Source organism: Arvicola amphibius, chromosome 12 (assembly GCF_903992535.2).
Source record: "Arvicola amphibius chromosome 12, mArvAmp1.2, whole genome shotgun sequence".
Lineage (NCBI taxonomy): Eukaryota > Metazoa > Chordata > Mammalia > Rodentia > Cricetidae > Arvicola > Arvicola amphibius.
The window spans coordinates 121,549,793-121,570,412 of NC_052058.2; the positions used below are offsets into that span (position 1 = coordinate 121,549,793).

At 52.1% G+C, this 20,620-nt stretch overlaps 3 protein-coding genes and 5 non-coding genes across 13 annotated transcripts; all 8 read right to left on the reverse strand.

Annotated features, from left to right (window-relative positions):
* Nucleotides 1-333: 333 nt before the first annotated feature.
* On the reverse strand, nt 334-2,067 carry Rps11 (ribosomal protein S11). The gene is made up of 5 exons (XM_038313935.1): nt 1,918-2,067; nt 1,385-1,516; nt 1,169-1,244; nt 818-947; nt 334-492 (listed from the first exon to the last, which is right to left on the reverse strand). Exons 1-5 carry the CDS (start codon nt 1,930-1,932, stop codon nt 369-371), a joined length of 477 nt encoding a protein of 158 aa, XP_038169863.1. The 5' UTR covers nt 1,933-2,067; the 3' UTR covers nt 334-368.
* LOC119803132 lies at nt 1,045-1,131 on the reverse strand. The gene has a single exon (XR_005283547.1). It is a non-coding gene; the product is annotated as a small nucleolar RNA SNORD35 (small nucleolar RNA).
* Nucleotides 2,068-4,270: 2,203 nt separating the features above from the next.
* On the reverse strand, nt 4,271-7,127 carry Rpl13a (ribosomal protein L13a). Its single transcript, XM_038313761.1, has 8 exons — nt 7,042-7,127; nt 5,876-5,948; nt 5,580-5,645; nt 5,363-5,464; nt 5,077-5,162; nt 4,843-4,902; nt 4,473-4,595; nt 4,271-4,383 (listed from the first exon to the last, which is right to left on the reverse strand). Exons 1-8 carry the CDS (start codon nt 7,054-7,056, stop codon nt 4,297-4,299), a joined length of 612 nt encoding a protein of 203 aa, XP_038169689.1. The 5' UTR covers nt 7,057-7,127; the 3' UTR covers nt 4,271-4,296.
* On the reverse strand, nt 4,709-4,798 carry LOC119803133. Its single transcript, XR_005283548.1, has one exon. It is a non-coding gene; the product is annotated as a small nucleolar RNA SNORD35 (small nucleolar RNA).
* Nucleotides 4,967-5,036, reverse strand: LOC119803126. The gene has a single exon (XR_005283542.1). It is a non-coding gene; the product is annotated as a small nucleolar RNA SNORD34 (small nucleolar RNA).
* On the reverse strand, nt 5,233-5,317 carry LOC119803124. The gene has a single exon (XR_005283540.1). It is a non-coding gene; the product is annotated as a small nucleolar RNA Z195/SNORD33/SNORD32 family (small nucleolar RNA).
* LOC119803125 lies at nt 5,760-5,842 on the reverse strand. The gene has a single exon (XR_005283541.1). It is a non-coding gene; the product is annotated as a small nucleolar RNA Z195/SNORD33/SNORD32 family (small nucleolar RNA).
* A 1,223-nt stretch (nt 7,128-8,350) lies between the features above and the next one.
* Flt3lg (fms related receptor tyrosine kinase 3 ligand) lies at nt 8,351-16,389 on the reverse strand. 6 transcript variants are annotated; one of them, XM_038314221.2, is made up of 9 exons: nt 14,985-16,317; nt 14,621-14,687; nt 14,246-14,359; nt 13,812-13,865; nt 13,051-13,194; nt 12,569-12,713; nt 10,773-10,966; nt 10,604-10,672; nt 8,351-8,571 (listed from the first exon to the last, which is right to left on the reverse strand). In XM_038314221.2, the coding sequence occupies exons 2-8, from the start codon at nt 14,651-14,653 to the stop codon at nt 10,649-10,651; spliced, it is 708 nt and encodes a 235-aa protein (XP_038170149.1). In that variant the 5' UTR covers nt 14,654-14,687; nt 14,985-16,317; the 3' UTR covers nt 8,351-8,571; nt 10,604-10,648. The 6 variants fall into 6 exon arrangements, with proteins under 6 accessions (XP_038170149.1, XP_038170148.1, XP_038170146.1 ...); XM_038314222.1 differs by lacking the exon at nt 8,351-8,571 and adding an exon at nt 8,697-9,990 and having other exon boundaries at nt 14,985-16,319; XM_038314223.1 differs by lacking the exon at nt 8,351-8,571 and adding an exon at nt 10,116-10,134 and having other exon boundaries at nt 14,985-16,319.
* Between the last annotated feature and the right edge of the window lie 4,231 nt (nt 16,390-20,620).

The window sequence follows — 20,620 nt, forward strand, 5'->3', positions numbered from 1 at the left end:
GCAGCTCTCTGGAAGTGGACATTCAAACAGACTGTTGACACTCAAGGTGGACAGCCTGCCTCTACCTAGGTGGCTGAGTTTCCCTCTCCAGCTGCGGGGTGGGTGGCGGCGTGTGTCAGACTGCCCCCTGGGGCACTCTAAGGCTTGACCACAATGAGGTCAGGGGTGGCCTCACTTCCTCTCTAGGGACTGGGAGGTGAAGGGCAGAGGCTAGTGGCACCAAATAACTGACCATGTCTACTTGGACGGCAAGATTTAGGCAGCAGACCCCCTAGATCAGAGAAGCCCTCAGGGGCAAGCCCACTCTGGCCCAGGACACGGACTCCACACCTGTTTTGTAGACAGAAACTAACTTTATTTGTTCTAGATCAGAACTTCTGGAACTGCTTCTTGGTGCCAGCAGCCTTGGTGACCTTGAGCACGTTGAATCGCACGGTCTTGCTCAGGGGCCTGCACTCTCCCACAGTGACAATGTCGCCGATCTGTACATCCCTGTGGGGTTACACAAGAAGGTGTCTTCAGGAGGGACCCCTGAAAGTATCCCCACTGAAAGGCTGCGGGTCCCCTCCTTGGCTCCACCCACCAGTGACCATTCAGGTGGTTGCTAAGAGCAACCTCCCAGCCGTTATCAGTGGCCTTGTCTCTTGTTCCCCAGCAGTCTACACACCTGACTCTGAGCCACTCTGTGCTCTGCCCACAGGACACCCCAGCTTCTTCCCAAAATTGCCTTTAAGGGGCTTCCCTCCCCAGCGGCCCTTCCTGATTGGCACAGGTGCTTGTCTCAGGCTGTGCCAGGTTAGTAGAGAACTGTGCTCACCTGAAACAGGGGGACAGGTGCACAGACATGTTCTTGTGGCGTTTCTCAAAGCGATTGTACTTTCGGATGTAATGAAGATAGTCCCGGCGGATGACAATGGTCCTCTGCATCTTCATCTTGGTCACGACGCCTTGAGGAAGTGGGGGGAGGGGGGAGGTGTTAGCAGGCCAAGGGTAATTCATGCTGCAGGAAAACAAGCTGTTGAACGGGGCTCCCAAGAAACCCTACTTCTGGCATCAGTTTTGCCAACTGGCTGTCTCAGCAGTGCCCTTGAGGCTGTCTGAAGACCATCGTGAGAATGGACATCATCTGCCGGGGGACCCAGATTCACAACCTCAGTTTCTTACTCACCGGACAGGATCCGCCCTCGGATGGAGACGTTGCCAGTGAACGGGCATTTCTTGTCAATGTAGGTGCCCTCGATGGCCTGAAAGGATGAGAAAGTGCAGCTTGAACTACCAAACTACAATTCCCAGGAGCCCCGGAGGCGGCACTCCGAAAAGAGCGCGGTGGCCCTGCTCCCACATGCAAGGCCACATGAGTCTCATCTGCTGGAGGGTCCTGTACCTCCTTGGGCGTCTTGAAGCCTAGACCGATGTTTTTGTAGTACCGAGGGAGTTTTTCCTTGCCGGTTTCTCCAAGCAGAACACGCTTCTTGTTTTGGAAGATCGTGGGCTGCTTTTGGTACGCACGTTCGGTCTGTAGGGACAATCGTTCGGTGAGACCTCGGGTGAGCTCAGCTGTCCACCCTTTACGCTCCCACCCCTTAACGCCAGCCTCACAACCACCCTAGACACACGATCCCCCCGCATCTGTTCTAGCGTCCACACCAGGTTCAAACACGCTTTCCGTCCTAAGGCCCGAATCACGGCCTTTCAGCACCGCCGTCCCAAGCCGGCGCTCACCCCCACTCGGGGGAACCGCGTGGAAGCGGCCTTCCCACAGGACTGACGCCCAAAGCGCCTGAGCCCCCACGGCTGTGTAAGCCCAGGACGTCGGAGGCACAGGGCACGCGCCCTCGCTCCGGCTAATTCGGAGGATGACGGGGACGCCAGGGAATGAGACCCACGCTAGCCTCGGCGCCACCCCTCAGCTCGAACCTGAATGTCCGCCATCTTCCCGGCAGCCTGAGGAAAAGAGAGGTGGTCCAACTCCCAGGTTTCCTTCTTCAATACGCGAGGTCCGGAGCGGAAGTGACGTACGGCCAGCCCTGCACGGATTTAGGAGGCACTTCCGGTGCAGAGCACGCGATTCTGGAATTGTCCGTACGCCGCCATGATAGTGGAAGACTATGGGGACGGGAAGCGGAGCCTATCATCTCGCGAGAGCTCAGGCGGCCATCGCCGAGGATGGGCAGGGACTTCCTGCGGTGCCGCGAGAGTAACAGGGCGGGCCAGGTTTCTGCAGGAACGGGAGTCACGTGGAATCTAGACCCGCGTGGTGGTCTTCAGATTCCCGGCGAGAGGCGGCGGTGGCCACGTTTCCCGCGGGCTGCCCTCGTTTCCTGGCCGACGTTATAGCTGTATTTCCTTTATTGAAGTGTACATCCACGTGTACCGGCGGCACGGTCTCTGTAGACCGCTTGGCACCAGCGTGGCCCTCACTCAAACCACCGAGACTGGAGCTATAGGTGCCAAGTTTATTGCTTGTTGGGTGTAAATTTCAACCCCATTCCCTCTGGGTTTGCGTTCTGGAGGGACCCCAATTATTAAACCAGGACTCAGGAGGCAGAAAAAGCTTTGTGCCAAATGGAGTTAGGATTATCCCGGCTATATCCAGGACACTAAAGGCTAGTGTCAACATAGAATAACGTTTTGCGAATGGTGTTGGGATTCCTTTAATGCCAGCACTCAGTTCAGTTTCAGACCAGGTAGGGCCACATAGTGAGACTGCCTAGCAAAGCAAGCAACCTCCTGATACATTAGTCTCTATCCACCTAGGGACAGCATAAAGAGCGAAGGGACTTTAGATGTCTTTCTAGGATGTTACAATTTCAAAGATTTAATACGTAAAGGATTTGATAGTTTTCTTTTTTTTAAATCACCAAGAAAACAGACCCAGTGTGTGACAAACCATAAGCAAAATTATTTTAAGCTGGACGTGTTCATGGTCATCTGAATACCACCCAACACCTCGAAAGCTGAGGGACAGAGGTCAACCTTACCCCAAACCAACAAACTTGATCACTGACAGGATTCGTCCTCTACCCTACTAGTCCAGGCTGGCCAGCTCAGCCAACCTAAAATTACAAGCATACATTTACCACGTGGCCTTTTTTTCTGTGGCAGTACCTCTATTAAGGAAACCTGTGGTTGAGGATGTGGCTCAGGGAACCACTATCAACAATTCTACATTTAAAGCCACCTCAGTAGGGTGGTGGGTCTCACCTTTCATTCCAGCACCTGGAGACAGAAGGACCTCCAGCTTTAAAATCAGCCTGGTCTACAGAATGGGTTCCAGGACAGGAAAAGCTACAGAGAAACAAAACCCTCTCCACGAAACTCAAGTCTCATGAGGCAAGTTCCTGGTCATTATGGCAAGAGCACAAGGATGCTAGCTGCCTGCACTACAGGATACCTTTAATTGACACGCTTCCTGTATAGCCCTGGCTCTCCTGGAACACTAGAGGATCTGCCTGATTAAAGGTGTGCACTGCCACCTTTAGTCTTATCTGGTATAGGCTGGTGGAATTTATGAAATAACATGTATGAGATTACTGCGAGGGCCAGAAGGTTAGATCTCCTGGTTGTGAGCCACCAATAAAGATGTCCCTTAAACCCTTCATGCCTTTGTGTCTGAGGAACCATTTTAAATAGTCTAGTTTGACCTCCCTTCCCTGGTTGGTACTGTTCCAACTCCCCATTTTCAGTACCCTAGCCTTAACTCATTTGGGGCATTGAGTTCCTGAAGCCCATGTGCTAGTGACAGTCCCATACTTTGCAGCTGAATTAGAGAAGTAAAACAAACCATTTCAGGAAGGACCCATGGTAAGATTTGTGCTTGCACCTTTTGAGCAACAAAGCACCTTCGTGCCTTCAACAAAAGGGCAGACCACAGCCTAAAAATTCCAAATTTTTGGTGCCATTGTTGGTGCCCCTCTGCTCCTGCATATATAGCAGACAGTGCAAAGATACCAGTTTTCTTTAACAGGTAAACGATTTATTAGCAACAGAATGCTGCAGCAAGAAAGTAAAATTGCTTTCTGAGCAGTGTTGGGAAGGAGCAAAGGCAATGTGCACTTCTGAATCCCAGCCCAGATGTTAGATCTCCATCCTCACAGCTGCAGAATACATATGGCCTTGGGTCTGCTGGGCTGAGCAGCCCAGTCGTTAACACTAAAGCTCTCAAGAGCTTTTATAAAAACACCCTCTTTCCCACAGGAGCAGTGCCTGAAGCTCCTTTGTCCTCCCCACACTTCCCTAGTCGGCGGAGGAAGAGCAGGCCAGGCAGGCATGAGGCACAAATAGTCTTTATTGGGCTCACACAAGGAGTCCGTTGGTCTTGAGGACCTCTGTGAACTTGCAGATTTTCTTCTCCACGTTTTTTTCTGCCTGTTTCCGCAGCCTCTGTGGGGTAAAGACAAGTGATAGTGAATGCCTGCTCTTCTCCCAGGAGCACCCACCCTCTCACACCGGGCTGCAGGCCCTGTCCTCACCAAGAGCTGCTTCTTCTTCCGATAGTGCATCTTGGCCTTTTCCTTCCGTTTCTCCTCCAGAGTGGCTGTTACTGCCTGGTACTTCCACCCGACCTCATGAGCCAAACGCCCCAGGTAAGCAAACTGCAGGGGCACAAAGCTGTAAGGACATGGAAGGTGCCCCGGCAGCACAAGGGTGAGCTAGAGGACCCTAGAGATTCTATTAAAGGACACATTCCCCTTCCACACAGGAGCCCCTCCTGGCATCAGTTGAGCCCATTGGCATTATCGGCACTGCCCGTCAGCGGCATCCGCAGACCATCGTGAGAAAATAGCCATCATGTGCCAGTCTTGAGGTCCCCCAGCCCACACTCTGCAATTTGGAGCTTACCTTCCTGGTAGGCTTCAGCCGCACAACCTTGAGGGCGGCAGGGACCACCATCCGCTTTTTCTGTTAGAGAACGAGAGGGGCTCAGAGACCTGTGAGCGACACCTGGGAAGGAGGCTGCTGGGGCAGGCGTCTCAGCCAGTGGCGTTTTCACGAGGCTCAAACAATGTAGGTAATAGCAGAACATCACAGACGCTGGTCGCACAGAGGCTTTGAGGCTAGGCTTGCGCGGCTCACCTTGTCATAGGGTGGAGGGATCCCATCCAAAACCTTGAGGCGTTCCAGGGCAGCCTGGCCTCGCTTGGTCTTGTGGGGCAGCATGCCTGGAAGAACATCAGGCCTCCTTTTCAGAGGGGCTGAAAGCCCGGCCATAGTCCAGAGCAGGGTGAGGAACCAGCCTCAGATGGTAGTGCATGTGGAGTCATCTCACAGTTGGGGAACTCGAACACGAGTGGGAGAGATCCTCATCACAGGCTGCCAGAAACCCGCCCTTCCACATAGCCGACAGGCCCAGCTCACTCACCTCGCACAGTGCGCCAAAAAATGCGGCTCGGGGCTCGGAAGTGGTAGGGGCCTCGGGAGGGGTTGGTGTTCATCCGCTTTCGGAGAAAGGCCAGATACTTCACTGTCAACAGAAAAGGTGGGTGAGGCCTCCTCAGTCCCAGAACAGCTCCTAGCGATCTGTTTGTCCAGGACAAGTCAGTGCCCCACCTGGAGACCACCCCTCAACCCTAACTCACACTTGTTTCTGTAGAAATTTCCGGAAATGTTGATGCCCTCACAGCGAACAACGACCACCTTTCGGCCTAGAGAGAATGTGGGTCGTAAACAGTCAGGAAAGTTACACCTAACACCCAGCAAAGCCAATCTCCTGCTCTAAAGATCCATTGAGCCAGGAGTCCAGAACACAGAGGGGCTGGCAAGTCTCAGAGCGGTGCATGGGTTGATCTCACAGTCGTGAGACTCAAACGAAAGATGGTGATTGTTGCTCATCACTGACTCCCAGACCAACAGGGAAATCCTGGAAGAAACTTACCCAGCAGTACCTGCTTGGCCACAATGGCTGCCAGGCGACCCAGAAGATGGCCTCGGCCGTCCAACACCAGAACCTGTGGGAGACAGAAAGGCTTAGGGAGCTCTCCCTACAAGCTACCAACCACTCCTGCACCTTTTCCCACAGGATGCCTATTAACCAGATGAACAAGCCAAGCACAGGTAAGACTTCAGGTGCCTGCAATTCCTTAGCCAAGCTTCACCGTACTCTACCAAGCCTCCAATCACGGGATAACTGGCTCCTGTGGGAAAGCTCTGTACTACAACGAAATTCAACACTAAGACTTAGTTTTGGGTAAGTTTAAGCCACAGTGGCTCTGCATAAGTCTCACGAGAATAGAAACCATCCTATCAACAGTACAAAGCAAAACCTTTTAACTCAGTATACAATGGCTGTCCTGTCTAGTTTGTAATTCTGGCAAGCAGCAAAGAGGTCTTCATTTCTCAAGACATGTGCCGACAACCCAGCCCAAACTACAGGGGACAGCCACACAAGAACCCCCTTCCACAACTGTGCTCCCTCTGCTGCTGTTCCTAGAGACAGATCCTAGGGGTAGTTATCTAAGGGGAAAGTCCCATAGCACCATTTACCAGACTTCTCAAATAGTTACTTTTAAACGTCTAAAATTAATGTGAAATGTGCAATCCGACTCTGAGTAGTCACAAAATCACGATGCTTCTGCTCGGTCTACCGAACAGTGGCTTTACCCTACTCAAGAACTTTAAGACGGAAACCGGCCACCACCCCCCAAAAAAGAAAAAAGAGTCACAAAAGCGGGCGCCTCCATTTCAGCTATTTCCCATTTCCTAGAAAACCACATGAATGTGCAAACACAGCAATGTGAAACCCTAAGCTCCTCGCATCCCAACCGCCTAGGATAAAGCCTGAAGAAATTCTTTGCGGGTGTTGGGAACCCAAGCCCCACTCCCCTCTTACCCCGGGAAAACGTAGCATTCCCGGCGCCCCATACCTAGACATCGCGGCTTGCTATGCCCACGTTACACACTCCCCTCGCGTCAAAAAACTTTTTACTTTGCTCAACTGCCGTCCGTAAGTCCCATGGCACAGGAGGCGTGGGGCACAGGCCCCGTGCCGCTCCCGCCTGGAACCCACCCGTCCCCCTCACCGCCCGGCGCGCAGAGCCCGACCTGCCCCTCCGCCATCTTCGGCAGCCGCCTGGGAAAGGAGGAGGTCTTGGCGCAGGGTTTCTTATCCCTTGCTGCAGGGGCGGAGGAAGTGACGCAGGCCGGGCCGAACCGAAGGCTTTCCGTCTTCTCATTGGTCGAAGCGGTGTGCATGCGCAGACTGGAAGGTGCGTCATCTTTATATTGTCCAATCAGGACAACATTTGAGTTAGCCCTTGGCGGCCATGACTGTGCGGGGCGAGAGGTCACGTGGGTCCCGAGGCGGCTTCCGCGGGACAAGGCCGTCCAGCCCCGGCGGCCATATTTTGGAGGGAGTGCTCTTCTCCATACAGACGGCAGATGTGTGGGGCGCCATTGCTCCCCTCCAGTAACGACGGTTGCGGAACACGTGGTGTCCATAAGGGGGCGTGCATCAGTCCTGGCCGGCTCGCCCGTGTTGCGTTAGAACCATAGCGGTTAGCGTCTCCTCCCTTCACCCTCATGGTGTGCAAGACAATTGCCGGCCTTTTCCGAGCTTAGCAGTCTCCCAGTATTAAACAGGTAGAAATAGAAAGAGTTCGGGGAGCCGGGCGGTGGGGGCGCACACCTTTAATCCCAGCACTCGGGAGGCAGAGGCAGGTAGATCTTTGTAAGTTCGAGGCCTGCCTGGTCTACAGAGTGAGTTCCAGGACAGGCTCCAAAGCTACAGAGAAACCTTGTTTCGAAAACAAAGCAAGCAAACAAACAGAGGGGGGGAGGGGAGACGGGGGGGGGGGAGAGAGAGAGGGAGGGAGGGAGGGAGGGAGAGAGAGGAGTTGGGGGAAAGCAGGACTTGAGGTTCCTGAGCTGCACCCACCTGCTTCTGTTTCCAAATGCTTTGCATTAGCTGGGCACATTATCTGAGATACCCTCCCTGCTGTGCACCTATAGCCCCCCAAAGCAAACAAAAGCCAAACAAGTCGGTTTGGCAGTCTCCGTGAGAACCTCCCCACACATCCCAGCTTGAGTCGATTCTACCTGGAGTCTCCAGCACTTGGCTTCCCTGCCCCTTTGTTGTCATGATCTTGGGGAACTGGGCTGTTCCTGCCTCACATCAGGATTCTATGGAGCATTACCCAGCGCCGACCAGGGCCATTGGAGGCCTCAGAAAACAGACAACCTTTTGTCGTTGGTTTTGGCTTTTGACGTAGGATTTCTGCAATTCAGGCTGGTCTTACGCTTGAGATACTGCCTCAGCTTCTGGAGAGATGGGATTACATCACCAAGCACCACAAAATCCTGAAACCTAAAATAGCCCACCCACTCCCTGTCCCGTCCACAGACAGGTCCGGAAGAGCTTGTAAAAACCATTTATATACAAGTTAATGGGGGCAAGGCCTTTGTACAGAGTGGGGTGAGTGGGGCTTTTGCTGGCTTCTGATGTTGACTCCATCCTGGGGAGAGAGCTGGAGTGGCCGCGCAGTCCAAGAGGGGGCCAACCTTCACCCAGCTTTCCCTGCGTCCAGGCTGTGCGGCTTCTGTCAGGTGCCTCCTGCTTCGCCTCAGTATCCTCGTCTGTAAAATTGACCAATAGTCTATCTGAGGACTGGCGTTTGGTCCGCACTCCACCTTTGAGCCACGCCCCCGCCACGCCCCTTTCAAGCAAACCCTCTACCACTAATCTACTCCTCCCAACCCTCCCCACCTCTCCCATTCCCACTCCACCACACCCCGTTTAGGTTAGTCTGGGATTTCTATGTACTAGTAGATAACCCAGAATCCTTGCCCTTTTGCCTCTTCTGTGGTGTGCAGGAACTACAACTTGACCACAAAATCTGCTCCAAGGGTTTTTTGTTTTGTTCTTTGTCTTTCCAAAGGGAGTCTCACAGCCAGGCGTGGTGACACACACCTTTAGTCCTATCACTGAGGAGGCAGAGGCAGGTGGATATCTGTCTAAGCCAGCCTGGTCAACACAAGTTCCAAGTCAGGTAGGTCTATCTGAAGCCCTGTTTCAAAGCAAAACAAATCATGGCCCTCAAGCTGACTTAAAGGATAAAAGGCCTCTGCCACTAAGCCTGTCATCCTGAGTTCTCCTGGGACCCATCTGATGGAAGGAGAGAAGTGGCTCCAGCAAGTTGTTCTCCGACTAGTGCGCAAGCACAATGGTGCACATAGGCCCCCACCATGCGGAATTATTTTTAAATTTTTATTTATTTTGGGGAGGCTTGAGTGTAATTTTTTAAAAAAAGAGCAATTACTCTCAGATGTGAGAGTACACACCAGTGATCCCAGCTCTCCAGAGGTAGAGGCAGGAGGATGGATTACCGAGTTCCAGGCCATCTGAGCTACATAGAGACCATCTCAAAAAAAAAATAGTAAATAGAGTTGGTATTACAGACATGTGCCACTATGTCTGATAAATGGTCTGTGTTTCTGAAACAAGCCCAGAAATAGGAAGCCACAAAGTTTAGAAACTGTTCCTCCATCTAATTGTTTTAACTAAGCTAGCAGGGAGTCTGTTTCGGCAGTGGGAATATTAGTGCAGATACAATGTTTCCAGCGGCTGTGTGGCTGCTGCTGCAGATGGAACCAGGATGGAACCGAACCTTTCTGTGCGAGCTCCCCAAGCCCAGCCCGGCATTGCTACTCTTCTTTGTTCTCACTAAGTTCCCAGGGCTGGCCTTGCTCCTTAAATCCCTCTGCCTCAGCCTCTTGACTACTAAGATTTCAGGCAGGCAGCACCACGCCCAGCAGTCATTTTTTATTTTAAGAAGCTGGGATGACAGAAGCAGCCACACAGGGCTACAGTGTCCTCTTTTTCTTTCTCTTTCTTCCTTTGTGATTTTCTTAAAGTCAGTATCTTCCAGCTTCAGCATCGCCAGCTCAGAAGTACTGGAATGTTCATCACTGTGCCTGGACATTGTGTCCTCTAGCAGGACATGGAGTTCAGTAGCACAGTATTTGCCTAGCTTGTTCCTTGTTTGGTTCCCAACTCTAGCACCGAGAAAACCAAGAAAAAAAGAAAAAGAAAAGCCTTGTTGTATATAACATGCCTGTAGGCCCAGCTATTAGGAAGGCAGGGGCAGGAAGATTCACCAAGGTGTTCAGACTCAGGTGGACAACATAGTGAGACCTCATCTGCAAAAACATCAGGGTCACTGAGTTTCTTTGTTTATTTGAGACAGGAGACTAGGGTTCACTGTGTGTCTCACAATGGCCTTGAACTCACCGTGTAGCCCAGGATGGCCAGACCTTGCAGCAATCCCCCTGCTCTGGCCTCTCGAGTGCTGGGGTTACAGGTGTAGCCTCATATGAGAGGGATTGTGAGTGCCTGCAGGGGGCCCTGCCTTCTTGCCTGCTTGCCTGCCTCCGAGCTTGCTCTCCCCACGCCAGACTCTTCCCCTCACACTTCCATGGCTCTTTGCTGCCTTGTGATGGTGACGCTTCAGAAACCCCCTGAGCTTTGTGACACTGGAAGCTTATCAAAGACACACCACTCCCCAGAACCCCTGCCCCTCCTATGACATAGTGAGCCCCTCAATCTTGGATTGACTCTGTACCCCCCAAGCCTGGCCATTCCATGCTCTGGTAGAAGCAGAAGACTCACCGAGATAAGACCTTGGCGGAGTCAACGCTGCGCAAGTTTCATATTCTAGGGATGGGAGGTGAGGGGCACCTGAGGCCCCACAAAGTCAGCCTCAGTACACTGGCAAGGTCACCTGCCACCCTCATCCCTCACCACCCATGCCACCCAACTGCCTGGATTCTCGGCTCACCCCAGGGCGGAGCACTGCCCTCCATCTTGCCCTCTGACGGTGAAGGTACCAGGCAGTTGCCAGCAGAAAAAGCGTGAGAGGCAGCAGCAGCAGCAGCAGCAGCAGCAGGAGAAACAGATGACTGGACGGAGACTCTGGACGCCCAGTGGCTTCTAGGGCTACAGGATTCTTTGGGGGTGGCAGGGTAGTGGACTCTGGGGAGAGAGCAGAACCAAGTAACAGAGGGCACTCATCAGAGCAAACACTGGGTGTCCTGGACCACAGCTGATGGTGCATGAGGGGCCCTCAAACAACCAAGGTCAAACCTGAGTGAGGATGAGACGGGCCCGGCAGCACAAGCCTTTAATCAAGCCTTCCAGAGACAAAGGCAGAAGGAGCCCTGTGGATTTCAGGTTAGCATGGTCTACATAGTGAGCTCCAGGGCAGACAGGGATGTTTAGTGAAACACTTTCAAAAATAAACCAAGTTGGATATAAAAAGTATGAGCTTGGGGCTACAGAGATGGCTTAGTGGTTAAGAGCACTGGATGTTCTTCCAGGACCCAGGTTCGATTCCTGGTATCCACATGGCAGCTCACAACTGTCTGTAGCTCTAGTTCCAGGAGTTACCAATCCAATACCCTCTTTTGAGCTCTGTGCATGTGCACACACACACACACATATGCACACACGCAAACGTGCACGCACATACAAGAGCACACACATTAACAGAAATGGTTAATTTAAGTTAAAAAAAAGCTAGTTAGAACTGGGCGGTGCTGGCACACGCCTTTAATCCCAGCACTCAGGAGGCAGAGGCAGGCAGATCTTTGTGAGTTCGAGGCCAGCCTGGTCTACAGAGTGAGTTCCAGGACAGGTTCCAAAGCTACAGAGAAACCTTGTCTCAAAAAACCAAACAAACAAACAAAAAGCTAGTTAGAAACAAGCCTAGGTCTAGAGAGATGGCTCAGCCATTAAAGGCTAGGCTCACAACCAAAAATATAGCCTAATCTAAGGCCAAGAATTCATAATTATTAATGAGTATCCCATGTGGAGCTAGAGAGATGGCTTAACAGTTAAGAGCACCGATTGTTCTTCCAGAGGTTCTGAGTTCAATTCCTGGAAACCACATGGTGGCTCACAACCACCTGTAATAAGATCTTGTGCCAACTTCTGGCTTGCAGGGATACATGCAGGCAGAACCTTGTATACATAATAAGTAAATATTTTTTTAAAAAAATAACTCTCTATGTCTTTATTTGGGAGATGACTGGTGGCCCAAAGAGAAAGCCTGCTACAATTCCTATATGTAATTTATATGTGGTAACATGAAAAAATAAAGTGGTATGAAGCCAGATATGATGGCTTCACACCTATAATCCCAGCACTCAACAGCAGCTTAGCCTATATAATGAGACCCTACCTCAAAAGAAGAGAAAAGGGGCTGGGGAGATGGCCCAGCAGTTACGAGCACTGGCTGCCCTTGCGTTGGACCTGGTTTCATTTCCCAGCACCCACATGGTGATTCACAACTGTGTAATTCTAGGTCCAGGGGATCCAATGCCCTCTGCTGGCCTCTTTCAGCATGAGACACATTCAGTGCATTTACAGCTTGTAGGTAAAACACTCGTAAAAATAAGTCAGAAGGAGGAGAAGGAGGAGGAGGAAAGAAAAAATGAAGAGAAAAAAGAAAAGAGAAAGACCTTGTTTCAAGTTCCAGCTAGTGGAAGCAGAAGCCTCAAGGACACACAGTAAGCAAGCCAGGTGGCACTGGGGGTGGTGGGCTCCGGCGCTGCCGGGCTCCGGCACTGCTGCTACCTGGCTGGCACTGCACCTCTAGGCACCGAGAAAAATTCTGGCAGGCCTTCCCCATACAGGGCTTCAGAGCCAACAGCTGCGTGCAGGTGTCCTGCAGGAGGTGGGAGATGTTGGTCTGGACGAAGCGAAGACATTCTGGTAGAGGCTGGGAGCAGGGATGGATAGGTCATCACCATGTCACACCAGAGTCTCCACCAACCCAGGGCCCTAACATGCAGGGGACACAGAGCCAGTGGGCCCAGGTCTCACAGACTCCAGGGTCCTCCAGTTGTTAGAGAAGAGAACCCCTTAGTAACGCCTTCTTCACCTACTGAGGCACGGACCCAGTACCAGGATCCCCAGGTGACCCCAGGGCTTGGAGGTTCCAGCTCTACCTCTGTGGTATGCTGTGGGCAAAAGACCTACCTAGCAGAGCTGTATGTACTTTAAGGCCTGGGGAGGGACTTGGCTCTTTTCATTTGTTACCAAGTTCCAGTGCTAACCCGGAAGGCACATGAGGTGACAAAATGTATCTCCGTGTTGACAGCCTCCAGGAGTGTTTGCATTTCAGACCCTGCCACAGTCTTCAGTTGCTCCATCCAGCGCTGGGCCAGGAAGAGGCTCCACAAGGCCTTGCAGTGTTTCTCCTGCAGACCAAAACCCAAGCCAAATCACAGGGAAGAGGGGCGGAACCAGATGACTAACAGGGGAAGGGCCCAGCCAGAAGGTTGAGGGAGGGTGGGCGGGTGATGGCTGAAAGGGATGGGTGGGGCCAGATGACTGAGGGAGGGCGGGGCTAGGTGGCTGAAGAGGATGGGCGTGGCCAGATGTCAAAGGTAGGTTGGGTGGGACCAGGGTACTGAAAGAGGTGGGGCCTTGCTAGAGACCAGAAGGGGTCATGTGAGGAGGGACCGAACCAAACCCCTGAGATGGGACCCGGCCAGATATCATGGGAGAAAAAATGGCTACAGGTCTGAAGGTCCCTGACGGAGAGGCGGGGTTAGGGGCCTGAGAGGGAGGGGCCCACTACACCTAAAGGAGAAATGAACAGTGAGGCAAGTCTTGAGAGCTTGAGAGAGGGAGGATGGCGGGCCAGACTTCTGAAAGATCGAGATAGGACGCTTGGGTCTGATGAGGAGAGGCGAGGGTCTAAATCGCCAGATCTGAGGAAGCAGGAGGTGGCCCATAGCATTGTCCCTGAACGGTGGCGCATCTTGAGTCTGGTTCCCACCTCCATCCCAGGGCCCTCCCGACAGTGACTCACGTCTTGAAGGTTGATGGCCACAGTGACTGGGTAATCTTTAAGCAAGTAGTCAGTCTGTGGGGGAAAACAAGGAGAGACGACAAATTAGAGAGGATCGGCGGAGTTGGAAACAGACCCCAAGACAAGAGAACATGAACACAGGACCCACATAGAGAAGGGACTCTAAGATACAGTAGGAAAGAGACCATCAGAGAAAAAGAACAGATAGGGACATGGACCCAGAAATTGAGAGAGACCCAGAGAGAAGCAGAGACAGACAGTAGAACAGGGACTCAGAGAGAGAGAGAGAGAGAGAGAGAGAGAGAGAGAGAGAGAGAGAGAGAGGGAGAGAGAGAGAGAGAGAGACACAGAGACACAGAGACACAGAGAGCCCACAGCGACACTGTGAGAGACAGGGAAGAGGTGTGGGGTGGCCTGGGTGGGAGTCGGCTCACCAGCTCGCTGATCCTCAAGTGGAAGTTGGAGGAGATGGGACTGTGGCTGAAGTAGCAGTCAGGTGTCCCCCGCAGACAAGGACTCAGCAGCAGCAGCAGCAGCAGCAGGGAGGACTACAGGGAGGTCGTGTCAGCACCTAACTTCCAAGTAGGGGCTCCCTGTGTCCTGCTCCTTCCTTAACTGGGTGTCATCTTCCCTGTCTCTGCCTGTCCTGTCCCGCGCCTTGGCTGCTGTGACAAACCTGTCCATATTCTCCATCTCATCCTGCACCGTCCTCTTTCTTCTGACCCTGTCGCGCGTCTCTCTCTCCATGCCTCCATCCCTTGCCCATCTCCCTTCTCCGCCCTGCTCCATCACCCCTCAGGTATACGCACATTTGGACTCCAGGCTGGCACCAGCACTGTCATCTCGGCCGGGGACCCCTCATGCCTGTGGCAGGGTCTTGGAAGGGACAGAAGAGCAGACCTCGTACCCTGCAGCCCCTTACCCACTCGCCTCTGTGCCCCGCCGCCCCGCCCTGCCACCCTTGATGTGGGTGCGTTTCCGTCTCCTGCTCCCTCAGGCTTCCTGCATGAGCCCCAGTTACGGTGAAAAGTCATCTCCCCTTCTAAGAACCCCGACCGACCGACGTTCCTGTCCCCAGAATCCTCCCCAGCCTCGCACCCTGCTCTCACGGTCCGGGAATGGGGACCTTGGGACCGCCCCTCAGGGACCTAGAAAGCCATTCACCCCACGCACCAGGCTTGCCCCAGCTGGGTGTGGAAAGACCAAATTGGTGACAGCCAAAGACCGAAAGTGAAAGAAGCTTTGGGGTAGACAGGGCAAGGGGTGAGTTCGTGCCCGGGCGGGACGCGCCACCCAGCGGTGAGAAGTGGTGCGGCCGCAGGCCTCAGCTAGGACAGCGCAGGACAGCGACGGTGAAAGAGCTGAGGTTGCAACCAGGCCCTCCAGTACCGACCAGTGCCCATTACATCAGCTGCCACCATACTGGCCTTGCCGCCACCATCTCCCACAAAGAATGTCACAGTGGCCTTCCTTCTGAGTTTCCTACTTCCCCAACTGCTCACAGGGACACAGAACTTGTGAACCTGCCAGCCAAGTTCTTCCAGTCTCTGGGTTCTTGATTTTTTCAAGATACAAGTCCAGGCTTCAGCGGGGGCGGTGATGGTACAGATCGGTCACCCCAGTTACCAAGGAGCCTGAGGCAGGAGGACTGGAAATTAGAGGCTGGCCTTAGATACAGAGCGCATTCAAGGCTGGCCTGGGCAATTTACTAAGACTCTGTCTCAAGCAGTAGAGAGAGGGACAGATACACACAGCTCAGTCGGAGAGCAGCTGCCTTGAAGCCACGAGTAAGCGGCAGAGTGCTTTGTCTATCATGCTCCAGGCCCCTGACTCCAAACAAGAGTGCCACAAAGATCTGCAGAATTTGGTCCTGCGCTGGGCTAACCTCTGCCTGCTAACCTTGTTCGAATCCGACACTAGCCTGGTGTGTGTGAGGTGGGTTTACTCTCACCCCAAGGTCTATGCACTGACTCAGCATGGGGGACACCAGTCCCTCCAGATACCTATATCCGCCTCCATCTTAAACACACAAGGCGGAGGCTTCATGACTCCCTCTTCCAGGTTGCACCCCTTGCACTACCAGACTGACCCCCGCTTTGCTCTTATCAGTACTGAACATGCCCTGTGGCTCACTTATCTTATCCATTGTCTTGGCCTCTTCAGTGACTGTCTCCACCCTGAAAAGTCCTTGCTCTGAGAACTCTGCCCGCCACAGCGTCAACCACACGCGAACTGTCCAGCAGGCCCTGACTCTTCCTGTCCATCACTGCTGTGGAGCACAGGTGGTGTCTGGGTTTGGTTTTGGTTCCTGGGAGATAAGTCCTCGGGATTTTCCAAGTATGGGGAGTGCCGTTGTTTATCAGGGCTGGCACCTGGACTGCACCTGAGCTGCCCTTTAGAAAGGAGCACGCTGTCCCTGAAAGGCTGAGGATGAAGACTGTGGCACTGTGGGGGCAGGAGAACCAGGAGTCCAAGGTTAGCCTTGGCTACATAAGACCCTGTCTCAAAAAGGGCAGGGCATGGTGATGTCACCTTTAATCCCTAGCACCTAGGATCTCTGTGAGTCTGAGGCCAGCTTGGACTACATGGCGAGACCCTGTCTCAGGAACATAAGACAAAAGAAAACCCAACCAACCGAACAAAACTAAGCCTGGCTGGCAAGGTGGCTCAGCAGGTAAAGGTGCCAACTTCGAAGCCAGATAATCTGAATTAAATCTCTGGGACCCACAGGAGAGGAGAGAGACCACCTCCAAAAACTGCTTTCTGACCTTCATGTGCAAACTGTGGCAAATGACAGAAATAAAATTTAGAAAGGGAAAAAGTGGCTACAGGTAGGACTGACTGTGGTGGCATTCCAAGTGAACTCACCCCTGCTGGGAGATCCAGGACTCTGCCCATCTACAGGCGCCAACCCTGAAAAGGGCCTCTCCTGTTCTGCAGCCTAGCCCGGGCTACATGAGACCCCATCTCAAAAAGCCAGATAATGATGATGATGATGAAGATGATGCTGGTCTCCAGTCTCCAGGACCCCAGTCTTTCCAGCAAAAGCCCCAAGCTGGACCACAGTCTCAGAGATGATGTGGGGTCTCCGCATCCCTTTTCCCACAATTCTTTGTTTGCGACCACAGTGATCTGGGGCAACTCCTCTGTTAGCTTCCTGCTGATATAACAAGAGATTGAGTGGCTGGAAACAACACCTTATCTCCAGTGAGGCAGTGATGACGCTCGCACGCACTCAGGCGGCAGATGCAGATGAATCTCTAAGCTTGAAGCCAACCTGGTCTACAGAGTGACTGAGTGAGTTCCAGGACAGCTAGGGCTACACAGAGAAACGCTGTGTGTGTGTCTGTGTATGGGGTGTGTGTGTGTGGTGGGGTTTGTGTTTGTGTGTGGTGGTGGTGGTGGGGAGTTTTATTTCCATTAGGTCTAAAGTCTAGAAGTCCAACTGGCTCCCCCTGCAGGACACAGGGGAGAAGAGCTTTAGGAACACATCTTCCCAAGGCTCCTGGCGTTCTTGGGTTCGCGCCAGCTCCCTCACTCTGATCACTGCTCTCCTCATGCTTCTGCACATGCCTCTACTGGGTCCTCTCAATGAGTCACAGGTTCCTTGTTCCTGGATAAGGTATGGTGACGCATCACAAGATCCTGCTGGTGCAGATCATACAGTGCTTGGCCAGCAAGCACAAAACCCTGGATTCCATCCCCAGCACAGCAGAAACCAGGCTGGGCAGTGCACACCTGTAATGCCAGCAAAACCATCCTTCACTATGAGACTGAAGCCAGCCTGAGTCTTCCAAAGCAATCCATCCTGCATCTCCAACTCCAGTCAGCCCAGGCTCCCCTGTGCTCCGGGTCCTGATGGCTGCTGTATAGATTGTGGGGTGCGCAGGCCATGGCTAGCTTGTTCTTAGAGCACCAGGGAATCTGTCACAACCAGGCTGACAGGTATCAGCCTAGTGCTGGCTTTGTCACAGTGAGAGCTTGGCTAGCCCCTAGTCCTTTATAAGTTGTTGGGGTTTTTTCTACCCATAACTGGGAGATGAGGTAGTAAACAGGGCAAAAACACAACGTGGCTTCTCTTTGTGTAGCTCTAGTGAGTGAACCAGGGCTTCCCACATGCTGGGCAGGGCTCTGCTGTGGCACCATGTCCCAGCCCCTTACTGGGGGATACGAGGCAGGAGCTCTACTGCTGGCCTACACCTCAAACCCTGTAGAGTTTTCTGTATCTTCCTTGGTCCACCTGCCCGAGGTAGATGGTCTGCAGCTCTACAGGTCCCTCCTGGGAACTCTGGCATGCTTATATGTCTTCCTTTGGCCAATGACCTGAGAGTGAAAAGTGAAGGGTTTTCATGGTGAAGGCCGTCAGACTTCGGAATGGATGTGGGGGAGTGGGCCTGCGTTGTGACTGTGTCACCTGAACTTCCTCGTGTGTTGGAAACTGAACCTCACATTCACATTGTTGGCATCTCTACCTGGAGCTTAAATACAGTAATACACTGGACTTGGTATTTTAGCACTTGAAGGCTGAGGCAGGAGGATCACAGTAAGTTCTGGAACAGCTTAGGCTACACAGTGAGTTCCAATTCAGCCAGGGTTAGTCAAACTCTCTCTTTGGGAGTCTTATGTAGTAGTTAAGGAATTTCATGAGAACCCAGAATAAAAGATAACAAATGTTTACTGGGGAACACTCACAATAAGAAAGTTGCTGTGGTCCTCTGCTCTGTGGGTGCTGGAAGCTGCTAACAGAATCCAGACCATCAGCTAAGAGACAGCAAGCATGCTTTTTTGTCTGCACTTGTAGTACCTCAGACCACGTCCTAATAGGCTGGCACCCAAAGGCTGCTGGCTGAATGAATTCCCACAACACCCTTACTATGTACACTATGTAACCCGGCATGGAACAAGATAGAAAAGGCTGCGTTCAAACTCAAGGAGATCCTCTTGCCCTGCCTCTGGGATTAAAGGTCTGTGCTACCACTCCCAGCAAGACTCTGTCTCAAAAAACTTTAAAACATGGGACTGGGAAGATGACTCAAGATTAAAATCACATACAGGATCTGAGTCCAGTCCCATGGTGGGTGCAGCTCCATGGCATCCAACACTTTTCTGGCCTCATGTGCCCATATCCGCTTACATAATAAAAATAAAGAAAATACTGTGCTGGCTGGGTTTTGTTGGGCTTCTCTGTGTAGCCCTCACTGTCCTGGACATAAGCTACAGTCATGGGAGGGGAGGGAAACTCACTTGTTAAATTGTCTCTGTAAGATCTGGCTGCAGGCAAGCCTGTAGGGCATTTTCTTACTAGTGAGTGGGGAGAGCACAAGCCACAGGGAGAGGTGTTAACCCTGCCTGGTGGTCTGGGTGCTATAAGAAGGCAGGCGGAGCAAACATGGAGCAAGGCAGTAAGCGCTCCTCCATGGCCCTTGCATCAGCTCTTACCTTGGCTTTCTTCAGTGAACTTTGATTTGGAATGTGTAAACTTAAACTCTTTCCCTCCCAAGTTGCTTTTGGGCATGGTGTTACATCATAGAAAAAGTAGCCCTAGGGCTGAAGAGATGGCTCAGAGGTTAAGAGCACTGACTACCCTTCCGGAGGTCCTGAGTTCAATTCCCAGCAACCACATGGTGGCTTACAACCATCTGTAATGAGAACTAGTACCCTCTTCTGGCCTTCAGGCATACATGGTGGCTGAACACTGTGTACATAATAAATAAATAAATCTTTTTTTTTTTAAATAGCCCTAATTAAGACACATACAATCACCTGGGCACATCTTTAATCCCTTCAGTCAGGAGGCAGTGATGCGTGGATCTCGGAGTTTGAGGCCAGCCTGGTCTACAGAGTGTGGGAGTTCATGTGTGACTCAGTTTCCATCTGGAGTTGATTCTGACTTATAAGTCATCTGAGTTCACGCTTGTCTGCTCTGCTCTTTACAATAATCTCTCTCTCTCTCTCTCTCTCTCTCTTTCTTTCTTTCGAGACAGGGTTTCTCTGCAGCTTCGGAGCCTGTCCTAGAACTAGCTCTTGTAGAGCAGGCTGACCTTGAACTCACAGAGATCCTCCTGCTTCTGCCTCCTGAGTGTTGGGATTAAAGGCATGTGTCACCACAGCCTGGCTGCTTTTTCCAATAATCTAGAGGGCTGTGAGACTTCTGATTTAGCCCATGGGAAAGAGCATTTTGCCTGTGAGAAAAGAACATTCTATCTACTAGAAAGAATACGGATGACACCAAACCTCGGGAACATCAGGATAGAAAGTAAGGCTGCTTCCGAGCAGCAAGCTCATGTTAGAGAGGAGGCTGCTCACTCAAGGACAAGAATGGTCTTGTCTTAGCTACTGACTGACTGTGCTGCGCAAATTTCTGCCTTTGCTTATAAGCTAGTCCTGGAATAAACTCTGGGCTGTTTGGTGGTTTCAGCATGACCAAACAGACCTTCCGATTCTATCCTGTGTTTCTGTCTCAGTTCCTTTCATCTGATATTTCCTTAGCCTTAGCATCCCCCCAATCCAGGAACCCTAGCTGACTTTGTACCAGTGGATCCTACAACAGAGCAAGTTCCAGGACAGGCTCCATTAAAAAAAAAAAAAAAAAAAAAAAAAAAAAAACAAAAACAAACAAACAAAAAAAGAAAATGGATTAAGATAGCTCCCTTCTGCCCAGTCTCCCAGACAACACTGATAAGCACAGAGAGAGAGAGAGAGAGAGAGAGAGAGAGAGAGAGAGAGAGAGAGAAGCAAACCAGAGAAGAGAGAAAGAGAAGAAAAGGAGAGAGCAAGCGAGCACGCCTTGACAGCATGCAGCAAGAGAA